Below are 15,037 nucleotides of genomic sequence, written 5' to 3'. Positions count from 1 at the left end.
TGTAAGTGTATTGTTAAGCTGGCTGTTAGTTGAGGACATAAGTTGAAATTTGGAATTGTTTTGTTAGCCATACAAATCCATTGTGTTCAGTAATCTTGTAATTAAGTATCCATATGAGAAAACCGTTATCTGCCTCGTATCTAATTCAATAACATATGTGTTTCTTAGTTCTCAAAACATACTCAATGTTTGAACTTTATCTGCTTTAGGAGGAGTTATTTTATACATCGTACCTGAAAAAAGTATTTATTTTGTTTCATCTATAAACGAGAGATGATGTGCAATTTTTTTAAAAATATTTTATTTCTTTTTATATTTTATTTTTATTCTGTTGGTCAAATCAAATAACACAGAGCTAAGCTAAAATATGCTTTTTATCGAGCTAACTCTTTGATATACAAGTATTCTTCAATTAGTTTTTTGTTCAGAAAATAAACCACTGCCTTGTTGAGTTTATCGTTTGGGTTTTCATTCATTGACACACAATTATTTGACTACTTCTTCTACTGCTATTAGTTTTAGAAAACAAATCCTGAGGACTTTCTTCAACATTTATAAATTCAATACTTTTGAGACACCCTTTCAATCTTCATCCGTATCGTATCATCCGGATCATTAGAAATAAACCGAAAAGTTGACAGACATCCTGAAGTTCCAGTCAATCTTCATTCGGGCCAGTATTGCAAAAAGCAGAAAGACATACAAATAACTGTAGGAAATCTCCTTTTTTTCCTTTTTGTCATTTGAACACAAAGTCAAGGAAATGGCAACCAAATCTATGATGAGGGTTTGCTCTGGTGGACGTAATTCGAAGTGGACGAGTAACGAGAATTTAATCCACTCTTCCCAGCTGTTCATAGATTTAAGCTGTTAGTACCGAGACAATGAGAATAGTTTGAAGCAACCGGTTATTCTTCCGATAGACATCAGCTGTCCATGGTCAGTTGTAAACTGAAGAATATAAATGTAAAGGGATTTGCCACTTGATGGGTTCGGAGCTTAATGTTTGAAATGTTCATCGTCCATTGCATGTTATCGCTGCTATGACTCTTACCATGTTTGAACATAAATACATTCTAAAAAATACTTTAACTCGTACCTCCAAGTGATTTAAGGATCTATGTTGGAGAAAAAGTATAATATTCGACAGCTTCCTCATTGCTTGGGTTTCGTAACTAGAAAAAAGAATCATAGACACCGTCGCACCAGCCTGACACTGTTCCTTTGAAGGAATTCCCCAGCTCCAATAAGATTTAAGTCAAGGATGGTATGCTCCCACAAAGCAGTGAAGAAATCCTTTTCACCATAACTGTTTATTTCCATTGTAGACATCGACCTGTTCGCGCTGTTCGTTTCGTTTTTTATTTCGTCCGGCTTCGTCTTATTAACGGCGTCCTTCTGGACGGTGTGCTTTCAACTGTCACATCAACCAGCTTCAGCCGCATGGTTTGTTGCGGAGGATCAAGCGGACTGGCGATTTTCTTTTTTATTTGCGAATTTTATTTCTCGACGAACGCGACGACCCCTACCCGCGGGACCAGCTACCCCGTTCGCGAACGCTTCCCAGACACTGACGGCGCGCCGACAATCGGTTTGTTGCACAACCAAACAGTCGGTCTTCAATTTTGCCTTTCGTTGACATTTTCCTTAGGCATCCCGGTCGGGTCCGGGCAGCATTATGGGATATTTTCCCAGCCGGAAAGAAGCGACGGCGACCAAAAGCGAGCACTACAAATTTTTCTCTCTTTTCCTTTGCCCTGCATCTCTTATCTCCTAAATGCGAATGGAATTTAATTTAAAATGCTTCTCCTTCCTAAGCCACCCCCAGCAAGAGTTCACTCGGGCCAGCGAATGGGGTTTCTTTTCTTTGCCCTTTCCACCCGACCAGTTATGATCTTAATTAAGTGATAAAGCATTTTTTCATTCACTCTTCGGTCTCTTTCATTGCCGGGTACCTTCGGTTGGGGTTGGATCGGTCGCCGGTCCGAACCTCGTACGGGATACGAACGCCTGCACGACCGTCCTATCTTTCGATCATCCATTTGGCGACGCTCCTGCCCCAATCCGTTTTCCCTGCCTTCCTACTCGCCATCTTGCCTCATCGCTGTCCGGTGTGAGAACATCAATCTTCGGCATTCACTCTGGCGCATTCTACAATTTATCACGAAACCGTGTACAATTTCGGCTCCCGAATTGTACCCTGCTCCGCCAGGAGTCGATCGGAAGACGTGCTTCTTTTACTTTCCCTCCCTTCCGCCGCGTGTGACTTTAGGAATAGTTTTCATTGCCTTCCAACACTTCTTTTTCCCCGCAGCATCGACTTTTCGCCTCGACTCCCGGGGGGGTTGGTCTTTCGACTGTTGAGAATTGTTGACATTATTGGAATGTTTGCCATTATTTGGTATTCCTGCAGCGATTGCATGGTGGCGATGAGTTGGCAATGCCCTATTCCGTGCACAACTTTTACGCTTTGCGGTTGCGCTCGGTTCTCCAGCAGGAGCAAGTCTGCCATCAATTATTATTATCGCCGTTTTATCAAGTCGACGTACTTGGCGATGGACTTTGGGGTCACATTTTTCCATGAACACTATGGATCAGTTCGTTTCGGTAGTGTGAAGAATTCAAATCGTATGCAAATTGTACCAAATTCCTTTGAAACTGGTTCAGAAGCATGACACAACCCTTCTATCCCCATCTTATACCAGTCGCTGGTGTATGATGATAGTCCCATTCATTTGTTCAAAAGTGACATGCTAGAGAACAACCCCTTTTGACCTGAGCGCATCCAGGAAAATCATATCCCCATGCAATTTGCCGTCCAGCTTGGGCGGAGAGTCTCGTTATTTTTATCTGACCCAGGCGACTCTCCTACGGTAAAACTTACCCAAAGCCGAGCCAAACGATCCCACAAAGAATGCATACGGAGCGTGCATTTGCATAAAATATCGAATTTAGTATGTAAATATGTTTTTGTTTGTCACAGAGCGTCCTTGTAATTCAATTCCAACTCGCATCCGCTCGCAAAGGGAGTGCTGCCCTTGGCCACGATGCACAGTGGGTTGGTTTAGGTTGGCGTCCGTGCTCCTGAAGTCAGTTCGACAACGTTTGCTACCAGCAACGAACTGACACGAATTTCGTCTCATGTTGCGCAATGGAGCGGAAGCATACTATTGCAGGCAGGCGAGGCAAATCCACTGAAATGCATTCATCTTGTACGAGCTTTGCCGATGCCTTGTGTCGTAAAACAGGCCCAAGAAAGGCATCATCAGAATGATGCATTTTCCAAACCTCCCCCCCACCCCCAGGGAAACACTGGCTGTCGTTGGCAGAATGGCGGCAACATTCTTGACATTCCCAAAGTCGCACTCGCACTCGAGGCAACTTTGCAAAAGTCGCTTCCCGAACACAATGGGAGAACGCAAAAACGGAGGGCGAGTGGTCCGGAGTCTGCGCGAGGTAGGGTAGCTTAATTTATGAGCTGTACCAAACGGGGCGGTGGAAACTATTTGGAAAATGAAAAATAGTTCACCAACGAAACGACAAACCTACGCTTACATAATCGTAAAACGGTTGCCAAACGACCCAGAAAAGACCGGTTAATTTCGGTCCCAAACCCCTCCCGCTCGCCCAGCTTTCCCAGGGAAAAGGCCCGACGCCCGAGAGAAGGTTGCGCGGATTTCAGCAAATGAAAATGAATTGGTTTATCAATTATGAAATCGTTTGAAAGTTGGAATGAAGCACACGGAGCAGTATACCTTCCATTAAGTGCAAACTTCATATACCTCCCGAGATTGCGGATTGCCAGCTTTTCACCCCGGTCGCTGCCAAAACAATTGTGTAAAGTTTCGCAAAGACGTTGGCATTAAACATGACAATAAAATTGCACCCCGAAGCACCCTTATCGTGGCCGTAATGTGCGAAGATGAACGATGCTGTTTAACATCGATTGTTATGCTGCGCCGACCGGCCGTTTGGCCTTTTCCGGGTGGTCCGTGCGGATAGGGCGACGAAAGTTTTTCGGTGGCTTCATTATTTTTCTGTGGATACCGTTGGGCGTTTGTTGTTTACTCTTTCCTCCAACAAAATTACCTAAAAGTCATAAAAAGGTTCAGGTTTTTAAATGGTCCAGGTTTTGAATGGGAAACGCAATTTACTCGAGGCGCGGTATGTTTGTGGAAAACGTTTTTCCTTCGGCCATTTGTCATTCAGTAATGACGCATTCAGATCACACTTTACTTCCGGTACTTTTTAATTTTCAATTTGATTTATAACGTTCCGCTGTGCCATTTATTAAATCCTCTACAAATGCCTTAAAGCTTCCGTTACAGTCAAATTGTCCAGTGGTAACATAGTTTTGTCTATTGGTAATTGGTTTTCGGTACATCTTCCTTGTTCGGGTGTGTGAAACGTATAAAGCCAATTGATAAGAGCCCCGTGATGGATGGACACTATACCGTTCCATAATCATGATACCGGGTAATGATGAGTGTTTTGCCACTCGAAGCGAATGCTCCGGACGTGAGCAGCGATCCAAGTGCGATCTGAAGATACATAACCAATAATTAGCATCGATCAGGGGCTTATTTCGAAGCCTGAAGACGTAGGAAAAGCTCGTTATGTTCACGATTCGGACATAAGTGGCGGGGAAAAACTTTCAACCACATGATAAAGGGACCAACGGCAAACGGGAAATAAGTAATCGGGTTGAGGCATTTCTAGTGGACGGTTTCGTTCATTCCATCTTCTCCTAAATTCAGCGGAGTAGTTAAGTAGAGTTGAGGGCAACTTTTGTACGCCCTTCTCGGGTGTTCGTAAACGTGCTCACATATTTGGCTGTATTTGCTAGCGGCATCCTATGCTAGTTTGTCCGCAGCTCGCAGGAAATGGCACTCGCTGTAGTTTTCCGACAGCTTTCCTCTCGTTTCCTCCCCCCAATCTGTATCTGTTCCATCGCCCATCCCTTGATACTGATGTTTTTCTTTATTGGAAAAGTTTTAACAAGGCATCAAGCGATACAAGAAATTGTGCGGATTGCTTCGGTGCGGTTCTTTTTGAGCGGAACGGGAGAAAGTATTTATGAAGTAAAGTTAACCTATCATGCATCTTCCGAGGATGGGGCCAGCGACAATGTGCCGCTTCCCGAAAGATCATTGATAGCGAGTGGTCTTGCAGTCTTTCCGAGATCATAAACGGTTCTCAACTGCTTGCAGCCTTTCTTGCTCGAAAACACAGCGTAACCGAAAAAAAGAAAACGGTGCATTATTTGATTGGTTCCGAATCATTCTTTTATAATAACCACCCGGAGTGGTTCGGAAAATATACATTCCCATTTGCCCCTTTGGTGCCCGCTTGGAATGATATTAAAAATTCCCCATCCTAGTTTGTGCGGAAGTAATTCGCTTCAAGCAGCGAACTTTTTCTCGCCACGAAGAAAATTGTGCCTTGCATCGCGGTAATAGTGGTGGAAGTAAACAACGGATAAACTTTTCAAATCACTTTTCAGTACGCCCTCGACGGGATGATAAATTGAACATTATGATTCCAGGTGAGCAAATTCTGAACAGCTCACCGATGGGCCGTAACGAGGGGGAAAACATAGTTGAAGTGGGGGAGAGCGCCGTAGCTAAATAAAACCTTCTAGCACAATTGCTATTGCAGAAGCACTAACGTCTTTCCAACGTTCGTAACGTAGAGAACAGAAATTGTGAAGAAGCAAAGTTGCAGAAAGCTTCGCTGGGGAAATCCTAACGCAAGGGTAAACAGCAAGTGGAGAAAGAGAAAAAAAGAGATAAAACTCCAGAAAATATTGTAGATTGAATTGAAAAATCAAAGATGCGAAAATGATTGCGGCAAAGACCCGAGAACTAGTACTCCAAGCGGACGCGGGTACGGGAGTTGATCAAAATTGATGTTTTTATATGCTGATCGGATCGTCTGCGCCGGTAAGATGTCGCATGCGGACGTTACCGCATCGGGCTGTGGTGGAAGATGTCATCCAGTTTGTTTCATTTCGTTCCTCCCGGTTCGCTCGGATGCGAATTGCTGGTGGTGGTGAAAATTCGTACCGTGCGACTTTCGGTCGTGCCGGGGCAGAGGGGAACGAACGAAGCGAACGACTGGAAACCACGACTAGGAAAGCTTCCCTTTGCTCGATTGCCTTGGTGCGAGTGGCAGCGTTTTTTTTTTCCACCGTGAAAGTGAAAGAGTGGGTTACAAAGCACACTTCTTTTTTTTCTCCTCCCCGATGGAGTAAGACGGGGTTGGTTTGGTGATCTTCTCCTCCCAACGAGGCGACCCGCGCCGTGCCACCGATAGCGCAGTTACCACCTTATCTCTTTGAGTCCGTGTCTTCTTGGTTTGCTGAGTGGTGCTCGGTTTTCCTACTTTTTCCATGCCCGATTCAGACGAAATTGAATTGTTGTAGATTGTGTGCGGTGTTTGCTTGGTAATAGAATTTTGTCGTCTTTCCTTCCCATAGCCGCTGGATGAGTAAAACGAAGAAAAAAAATACATGGATGAAGAAAGTAGAATCAGGTAGAAACATGTTTTACTCTAGTCCGTGTACTATACCACTTTTTACCCTTTCATCATGCAGCCCAGCGCAAAAACATGAGTGCACTCGAGGACACGGAGTGGTTGGTCATTCACCACGTCAATTGAACGCACGATCGTCCCTTGCGCTGTGTTTAAGTCGTGTAGCAAGTATTGAACACACCCGATTAAAATCCTTTCTGGTCCACACTCACTCAGAAACGTAGAAACTGACGTCACACAAATCACCCGAATCCAACGCTGTCAGAAATTGTTCGCTTTTCTCAAGCGCTCACCAAAGTACGGGGCGAACAAAAAGTCAGCCTTTCCAGCTCGTTACCGGAAATGCACTCACCGCTGTCATCAAGTCACCGAGGGCGTAACATTGCACTGACAGCGGCAGGACCTCACCGTTTGCACCGGAGGTTAGCAAGTGCAAATGAAAACAATATTAATTACTATAATTATCCCAAACGCGGTCAACATTCAGCCCGTGGATCATAAATTGATTAAACGCCATGAATATGCATGATTTATCGCTGACGTTACTGCACATGGAGGTGGTGGCAATGGATGCTGCATCGTGTGTAAGTGAGCATTTGTGTTCGTGTGCAATTTTTCTCTGCCGTTTTTTCCTGTTTATTAATTTTTTTTCTTTCACCCAGCAAATTCATCGAAACACGTTTCGTCGTTTGCGTTGATGGTGAACTTTTATTATTCCGTTTCCTGCCCATGCCACCTTCCTTTGGGAGGTGCGTTTTATTTTCCTCGCTTTGGTCCGTCACCACCGTTGTTGAAGCAACAACTAGTGCGCTTGTTTCCCAAATGCACCGCAGTTGCTTCAAGTGAAAGGGTGGAAAATTTAATTTTCCATTCACTCCTCGCGGGCCTGCCTCCTTTCTGCCTCCCGTTAATTCCGTCGGTAAAATCGGCGGTGCGCTACAACGGTGGCGTGAATATAAATATTTCATTGCATTTTAATTCCCCCCCCCCCGGCCCACGGCCACGTCTTTTCGCCGCCCCCCCCCCCCCCCCCCCCCCCCACCGCTCTGCGATGCAACGTTGCGGAATGCACTCACAAAAAACCACCAAGAATTTAATACCGTACGTTCGCCGGCCAAACGATCGTTAGCGTTGTTGCGAAAGGTATCCTTAATTGGTTCGTGGCGATTGAAATTTTCCGTTCGGGGTTTTCGCGTTTTTCTCGCGCTTGTCTACAACAGATAAACCGCTCTCCATTGTGACCATTGCGGGATTAACGCGAATGTGTTTGGATTGCTGTTCTGAGGTTCCGAAAACATGTACTACTTGGTGACTAGGGCTGCTGACGGAATTTTTCCAAATTAATTGAATTTCATTAATCGTTTATCAATATTTTGACGAGTTTCCTACTGGCCGTATATTTTCTCTTTACGGAAATCTACTTATCGTTGGTAGATTGAACTAACACTACCACGATGCGAAAGCTTTAATCACTAGCGACACAATTGGTAATGAGTTTCCTCTTGTCGCTACCGATTAAACGCGCAAAATCACAGAATGCCACCATGGGGAACGGAGAAACATTACAAAAACGGTTTGAACAAGTGTATTCTCTTCATCTACCGAGTGCTTTACCTCGTCCACCCACACTGGCGGAATGTGAACGCGAATTCCACGGAATCAGCGTGGTGTGTGGTTAAAAAAATTGTGGTTGCTTCATTTAAATATTTTGATTCAATTAAAGCGTAACAAGATTTCACGCCGAGCCCTCCCGACATGTGATTAAAATTAGTCGACACAACGTTCGGTAACCAGGCGGTAGATCGTCCCCTGCCATCTAGTCCTTTTGTGGAGCATTTCCTTTGAGCATCTCCATTTTTTTTTGTGACACAACCGCATCATGCTACCCGGTCGGTATTTTCACAGTCACACACATACACATACCCAAAGGAGTATTTTGCATCGCATCGAAAAACGAGTCGCGAATTATGTGTTTGCATGTGTGTTATAAATAATGAATAATGAATAGGGCTTTGAAATTCATGACCCGGCTCACACCAGGTCGGTGGTAATTATGCTGATGCACAAACCAGCCCGAGCGACCAGGGCGATCCGGCGAAAAGAATAATCAAGCCCGACCGACATACCGCCCTATAACGAGTGTTTGTGTACAAGAGCGAAATTAACATAATTTGCAATCAACGTACGCAAATGTCGCTTCCCTATATCATTTACCGCACGCCGATTGACTGGAATAAGAGATATCTATGGGAACGGTTAAGTATTATGTCGAGCTTAAAGGTTTTGATTTTATCAAACGAAATATTATGTCCAATGTTTTGTTACAATATCGAAAAGCAATTTCAATTGAAGAAAGTGAAGTGATGTGAAAGTATTGTTTGCATCTGAAAAATCTACGGAAAAGGAAAAAAATCGGTAGGTCATGCATAGCAAATTCGATGGCAAAGGATGAAACGACGCAACACTAAGCCTCCAATTACAGAATAGAATCTTCATCCCATCCGAATTCGTCCACCAATCGTAATCCCCTTAAGCCTGTCGGGTCACATCTAGTCGGTTTGGATTATAATACTAATCAGCTTTACATTCGATGGATTCCATCTTCAATCCGTGTGGTTGAGGAGGAAAAATACCGCAGCGATCCCCCACATTACTGCGAGCAGACGAACTCTTTAGCAATCATTGTCAGCGCTATCGGGGATTAGAGCACGTGTTATTGAAAACATAAGCCCGGGTTGTTTTTTGCCCTTGTTGACAATCGGTCCGCTAGCGCTGACCACCTTTTCGAATGTCTTGCTTTCTTAAAAGTGGAATATCTCAGGCACGAACACGGCACGGTACGCACAAGCAAGGCAAATAAGCCGGGTAGGAACACACAGAAATCCTCGGCCGAAAAAAAAGGCACCCGCCTACAAAAACGGAATCAGTTTCAATCGAGTCGACCGTAATCCCCAAGATGTGTAGACAGTGAGCATGAGCAGTAAACAAAGTGGAAAACTGTACCCCAATATTACCGCAGCATTGCGGGTGGATCCAGTTTTCCGTTACCGAAATGCCAAATCATCGTAAGCCGGCGGCAATTCGACGCCGGGTCGTCGCACACGTGAAAGGACGTTTGGAAATGGCTTCGGGGTTCGCCGGTACAAGCGGAACCCATTCGGCTGGTCCTTTAAAGCCTTCCGCAGTTCCGAGATGGCTCCATCTTCCCGGCAGAAGGAAAACTGTGGCAAAACTTCATCCACATGAAGCAATCTTGATCCTTCCTTCGCATCCGATGTCCGATTTTTCCACTCGAACGGTAGTTCTGTCCGTACCGATTATCGCAGAAGTGGATGAAAATGAAAACACGATAAGAGCCGGAAAGAAGTCGTTATCGAGCTCGTTTCCTGAACCGGTTCCGAACCACCGGCGACGCTGGGCCGCTCCCAGCCACAGACTACCAGAGGGAAGTCCAGCCCATATCGACGAAAAATCGAATCAGTGGAAGCATTCTGACCAGATGCCATGTTTCGGCCGACATTTGGGTCATTTGGGCGTAAATTTTCGAGCAACTTTCCCGATCTCGACACCGGCCAACACGGTAGGGTAAGAAAGTGGAACTGCAGAAAGATTTTTCAGTCAAAAACTGTTTGAACAAGTTTCTGTACCAATTGCACATGGACCGGCACATACACTAGCTGCTCTATAATGCAACTCATTCGGGGCACCCCCGACATCGAAGACCACAGCTGGTAGATGTTTTCTTGCTAATTGGACGATTTCATGTGTCCCCAACTAAGGAAGACACTCAATTCGATATTCTTTGAACCGAGTAGTTATGATGCGATGCAAATAGATTCCTAGTTCCCCAAAAGAGCCACAGACGCCAAAGAAACCAACTTCGAGCAGTCATTTGTCTATCGTAGTTGTGTTCCTCTGTTAAAACAAGAGCTTACTGTGAAAATGGTTCATCATCTGGCTTTGTTGTCAAAGTAAACATAATTTAGAGGTTTCTTGGAATGTTAGCAACTACGAATACGTTTGAATTCATTGGTATTATCGATCATCTGCTATATACTTGGTACAATTGGAATAAGTCTTGTGAGGCAAGGCGAAAACAGTTACGTAGCAAACAAATCGATTGATAACAGGATGTTTCCGGGGCAATCATTTGTCTTCTTCTTCTTCGTGGCGTAACGACCTCTTGGTCATTACGAGACTTGTTTCCCTGTTGTACGTGGATAGTCAGTCCTCTCGTACAGGGGAGGGTCCGGTCTCGGTTGGGATTCGAACCCACGCCGTCGAGGTGGTGAGGCCTGGCGCTCATGGGCCAATTTTCTAACCGGCGCTACCGCAAAACAATTTTAAAATGGATAATTGAAAACTACTTTATTTAAACTTGGCAAAAAAGTAGCTCACATAAAATATTTAAAACCATAGTCAAAATACGGCGTTTTTGTAGTATATTGTAGGATGTTTATTTGTTTTTATCATATCATGATTTGTTCAAGCTAAAGAAATTAAAAAAGCCAGAGCCTGCAATAATTATCGAATAAAAAAAGAGTCAAATAATACAGCTGCTCTAGTTAATTTACTGTACAAAGTACGTCTTGAATCGACTGTTTTCAGAAGTTGCCGCTTCACCGTCGTTTTGTCTGTGGCGTAAAAACCACAGCTTAAATAGTGTTGTTTTCAGATTAAACTATAAGAAACTGTAAGCTATGGCTTCCGAGCGATATAGTTTCTCGCTGACCACTTTCAGCCCTTCGGGAAAACTAGTCCAGATCGAATATGCCCTTGCTGCTGTCGCTGCCGGTGCTCCGTCGGTGGGCATTAAGGCCGTCAATGGCGTCGTGATCGCGACGGAGAACAAGCAGAAGTCCATCCTGTACGATGAACACAGCGTGCCCAAGGTGGAGATGGTCACCAACCACATCGGTATAATCTACTCCGGTATGGGCCTCGACTACCGACTGCTGGTGAAGCAGGCGGGCAAGCTGGCCCAGAACTACTACCTGACCTACCGCGAGCCTATCCCCACCTCGCAGCTAGTGCAGAAGGTGGCCACCGTCATGCAGGAGTACACGCAGTCTGGTGGTGTCCGTCTGTTCGGTGTGTCCCTGTTGATCTGCGGTTGGGACGAGGGCCGACCATACCTGTTCCAGTGCGACCCGTCCGGTGCGTACTTCGCGTGGAAGGCAACGGCGATGGGCAAGAACGCCAACAATGGCAAGACGTTCCTCGAGAAGCACTACAGTGAGTATCTCGAGCTGGACGATGCGGTCCACACGGCCATCCTCACGCTGAAGGAAGGCTTCGAAGGACAGATGAACGCGGATAACATCGAAGTAGGCATTTGCGATGCGAATGGTTTCCGCTGGCTCGATCCCTCGGATGTGCAGGATTACTTGGCCAATATTCCGTAAGCGTATAATTTTTTTTTGTAAGGCATTATACATCGTGTCCTTTTTCTTTCCTCTACAATACTTTGTGGACATACGGATGTCAATGCTGTGGGAATAAACTTATGATTTGGAAATCAATCTTCTTCTATCTTGTTAGTGAATTAGTTGAAGTAGCTTGCCAAATTGTACAACATAGTTCCTGACGTAATTAAAAATTGCAGAAAAATGTTATTGCAACACTCGAATGCCATGAAAACCTTTCGTTTCAGTTTTGATTTACCTTAAAGAACTTATACATTACTATTTTGTGGAAAAGGGATCTGTGTGTCTTAAAACGAGTGCATTGCTGATGTTTTTTAAATATGATCATTTTGGACAAATTTATTGCTGGTGGGCTAGAACGTGACCTTTTTCATTTTATTGAAATATATCACTGGTTTCATCTTTCTGGGAATGGTATAACTTACTAATTAAATATATGACTTCTTCCAATGAGGAAGCGGGCTAAAACTAAGTTAGAGTGCAATTTGTAAGAGGATTTTTTGTGCGGGCACGCCAAACTCTTCGCAACTGTCACCGCGGTGATCGCATTATTCGTTCCTCCGCGCTCCGAAAATCAAATGCTGCACGGGCGGAGAATACCAAGAAGGATTAAGTTATTACTGCACCGCACCGAAACCGTTTCGAAAGTCCCCACAAAATAGCTGTTTTGCTTTAAATATTCATTCGCGCTGTTCGGAAACTCACCCCGGCTCGGAGGATTACGCCGAGTCAACTCCAAATCCGGTGAAATACTGCCTCGTGGAGAAGCGGGCCCGCGGGCGAATATTTTCGGCTGTCGGTTTCCATCTGGCTGGCGAAGAGATTTCCGAGCGAACCGAACAGCACGGAGCTAGATTTAAAATATAATGAAGTTAGGCAATTCATACCGCGCGGGACCGGCCGGTGTGGGCCGGATGGGAGTGACGACCAGGGGCAACCTATCATTATGGTCACAGAATCTTCGCTGGCTTCCTTCCGCTTGCCGTTTCAATCAACTGCGCCGCTGCTCCGCTTCGTTCGGGGCTGTCGGAAAAACCTCACCTGCCAGTGGCAGGCGGCGCTCGGTGCGGCCACAAGGCCCCGTCTCCAAGTAGGCAGAAAAATATGCTCCATCCAAGCGTGAAGAAGGCCGCCTCCCAAAATGCTGGGGAAAAAAAAACTCGGTCCTTCCATCTTCCACACGGCTCGCTGGCGCAAAAGGAGGCGCACGTTCGTTTCCCATCTTTCTGGCGCGTTGGGAGCGAATTTCGGGCTTCTTATTATTATAACGTTGAATTTATGAGATAATTAAACTTTGTGAACGATAACCACATTTTGCGGCCTGGAATCTAAGGCAACGGCGTCGGTTCGCACCGGTACGAGTGTGCGAAACATCAGGCCACCCGCCTTTGGGGGGTGGTCTCAACGAAGTCCCGATGAAACTTTGACTCGGAGCCGCCCCATGGCGTCCCGTGCCATGCTCGCGGGATGAGTCCCACCGCTCGTTTACGGGCTGATTTATCGTTGACACGACCCGTCACGCCAGACATGGCGATGTACATGAACCTGACAGTTCTTTATTTAGCGGGGAGCATTTTCCTTTCCGTTTAGCATCCCCTCGGTGTGCATTTTTCTCACATTTAGATTCCGTGGTAAAGTTTTTCGCTTATCACCCGACACATTTTTACGACGCTTAAACAAGGCATCTGCTCGCCGGAAACCGAGGGCTCCACCGAGAGAAACCCGGCCCGTGTTGCAGTTACAACCACATTTTCCGACCGAAAACCTATCGTAACAATGTCGTCGAATGCGCAAGCCTTACTCTGTGGGATCGTTATTAACGATTTCAATCGAATTTACCACCCCTCGAACATATGCCTCGTTTTGCCATCGTGCAAAGCGGATTCCTACGGAAGGCTGATAATCGTGAACATAAACCGTCCTATTAATGCAATTAAAACCCCATCTTCCCTCGCGGGGACAGCGAGCTTTCTAAAATAAACCAATGGGAAAATCGTGAGACAGCACAACCCCGCTCACGGTGGGCTTTTATCTTAATTGCAGCACGCTCGAGGTGCCATTGCTGGCGCTGTAAGCTTCCTCTGTGCCTTTTTTTCTGCTAAGCGGTTAATAAAATTTTCATAATTCCAAACCTGATTCAATTTGCCATCGGATTGCTGGCGGCGGGCAAAAGCGTCCACTTGTGTACGTGTGACGTTCCCGAGTGCCATTTGTACGGTCTGGCGATTATTTGCTCACGGGACGCGCCGGCAAACCCGGGGAAAGCATATTGGTTCGCCAACGACTGGAACGACGATGTTGAGGATAATCATAATGATGATGATGATGATGATGATGATGATGACGACGATGGGGGCTTTTCAGTTTCCGTATGGTGCCTGTGACATGTCTGGTACGATGGAAAAATGCTACCATTCTCGCAAATCTAATGCGAATGTTCACCGTTTGATGTTAGTGCAGGCGTAGAATGATGTGGCGCATCGACATACCCCTTTTTTTGCAAGTGAAAACATTTTTCCCACATGACACCAACCGGCAATGGCAAATGGTAGGAAAATGGAAAGGAAAAAAAAAAACAGCTCATTAAATGTATGCTCATGAACAAACTTAAATGGATTAATTTTATATTCTGAAAACGATGATACCTGCTGAATGTTACCTGTAACAGAAATTTTAGTTGATATTTTCTATATTTAATAAAATGAGTTATAGATCTGCAGTAGTTTAGAGTTGTAGCATATTAAAAGGTGGCAGATAAAGAAAAGTTTTAAAGCAATAATTTAAATAAATAGTATTGAGTTGAAACATGACATCTATAGAACACTAACGCTTCCGAGGCTTTTCATGAACATATTTGACTACTTCAAATTTTTAGTTTTCCTGCCACCTCACAGTGCTACCAGGTTGGACCTTGTGATCTGCTTTGTTCGTACAGGAACGCAAACTTAATAGTGAACCCTTTCCGTTAAACGATTGCCATAAGCTTCAAACGATTATTGCAAACGTAAAGCGTTAATTTCGCCTCCGGAAAGACGATCCTTACACGTACCTTTCGGTATTTATAATCAGAAACATTC

The 15,037-nt window shown here is 45.0% G+C and overlaps 2 protein-coding genes across 2 annotated transcripts in view; both read left to right on the top strand.

Moving 5' to 3' along the window:
* LOC131284962 (neural cell adhesion molecule 2) overlaps positions 1–15,037 on the top strand; it is a 61,957-nt gene that overhangs the window by 7,946 nt on the left and 38,974 nt on the right. The window lies entirely within an intron of this gene.
* LOC131286420 (proteasome subunit alpha type-2-like) lies at positions 11,174–11,939 on the top strand. Its single transcript, XM_058315366.1, has one exon. It carries the CDS (start codon positions 11,235–11,237, stop codon positions 11,937–11,939), a length of 705 nt encoding a protein of 234 aa, XP_058171349.1. The 5' UTR covers positions 11,174–11,234.

Source organism: Anopheles ziemanni, chromosome 3 (assembly GCF_943734765.1).
Source record: "Anopheles ziemanni chromosome 3, idAnoZiCoDA_A2_x.2, whole genome shotgun sequence".
Taxonomy (NCBI): domain Eukaryota; kingdom Metazoa; phylum Arthropoda; class Insecta; order Diptera; family Culicidae; genus Anopheles; species Anopheles ziemanni.
The sequence above is the reverse complement of the archived record's forward strand: the minus strand, read 5'-3'. Positions and strand labels throughout refer to the sequence as shown.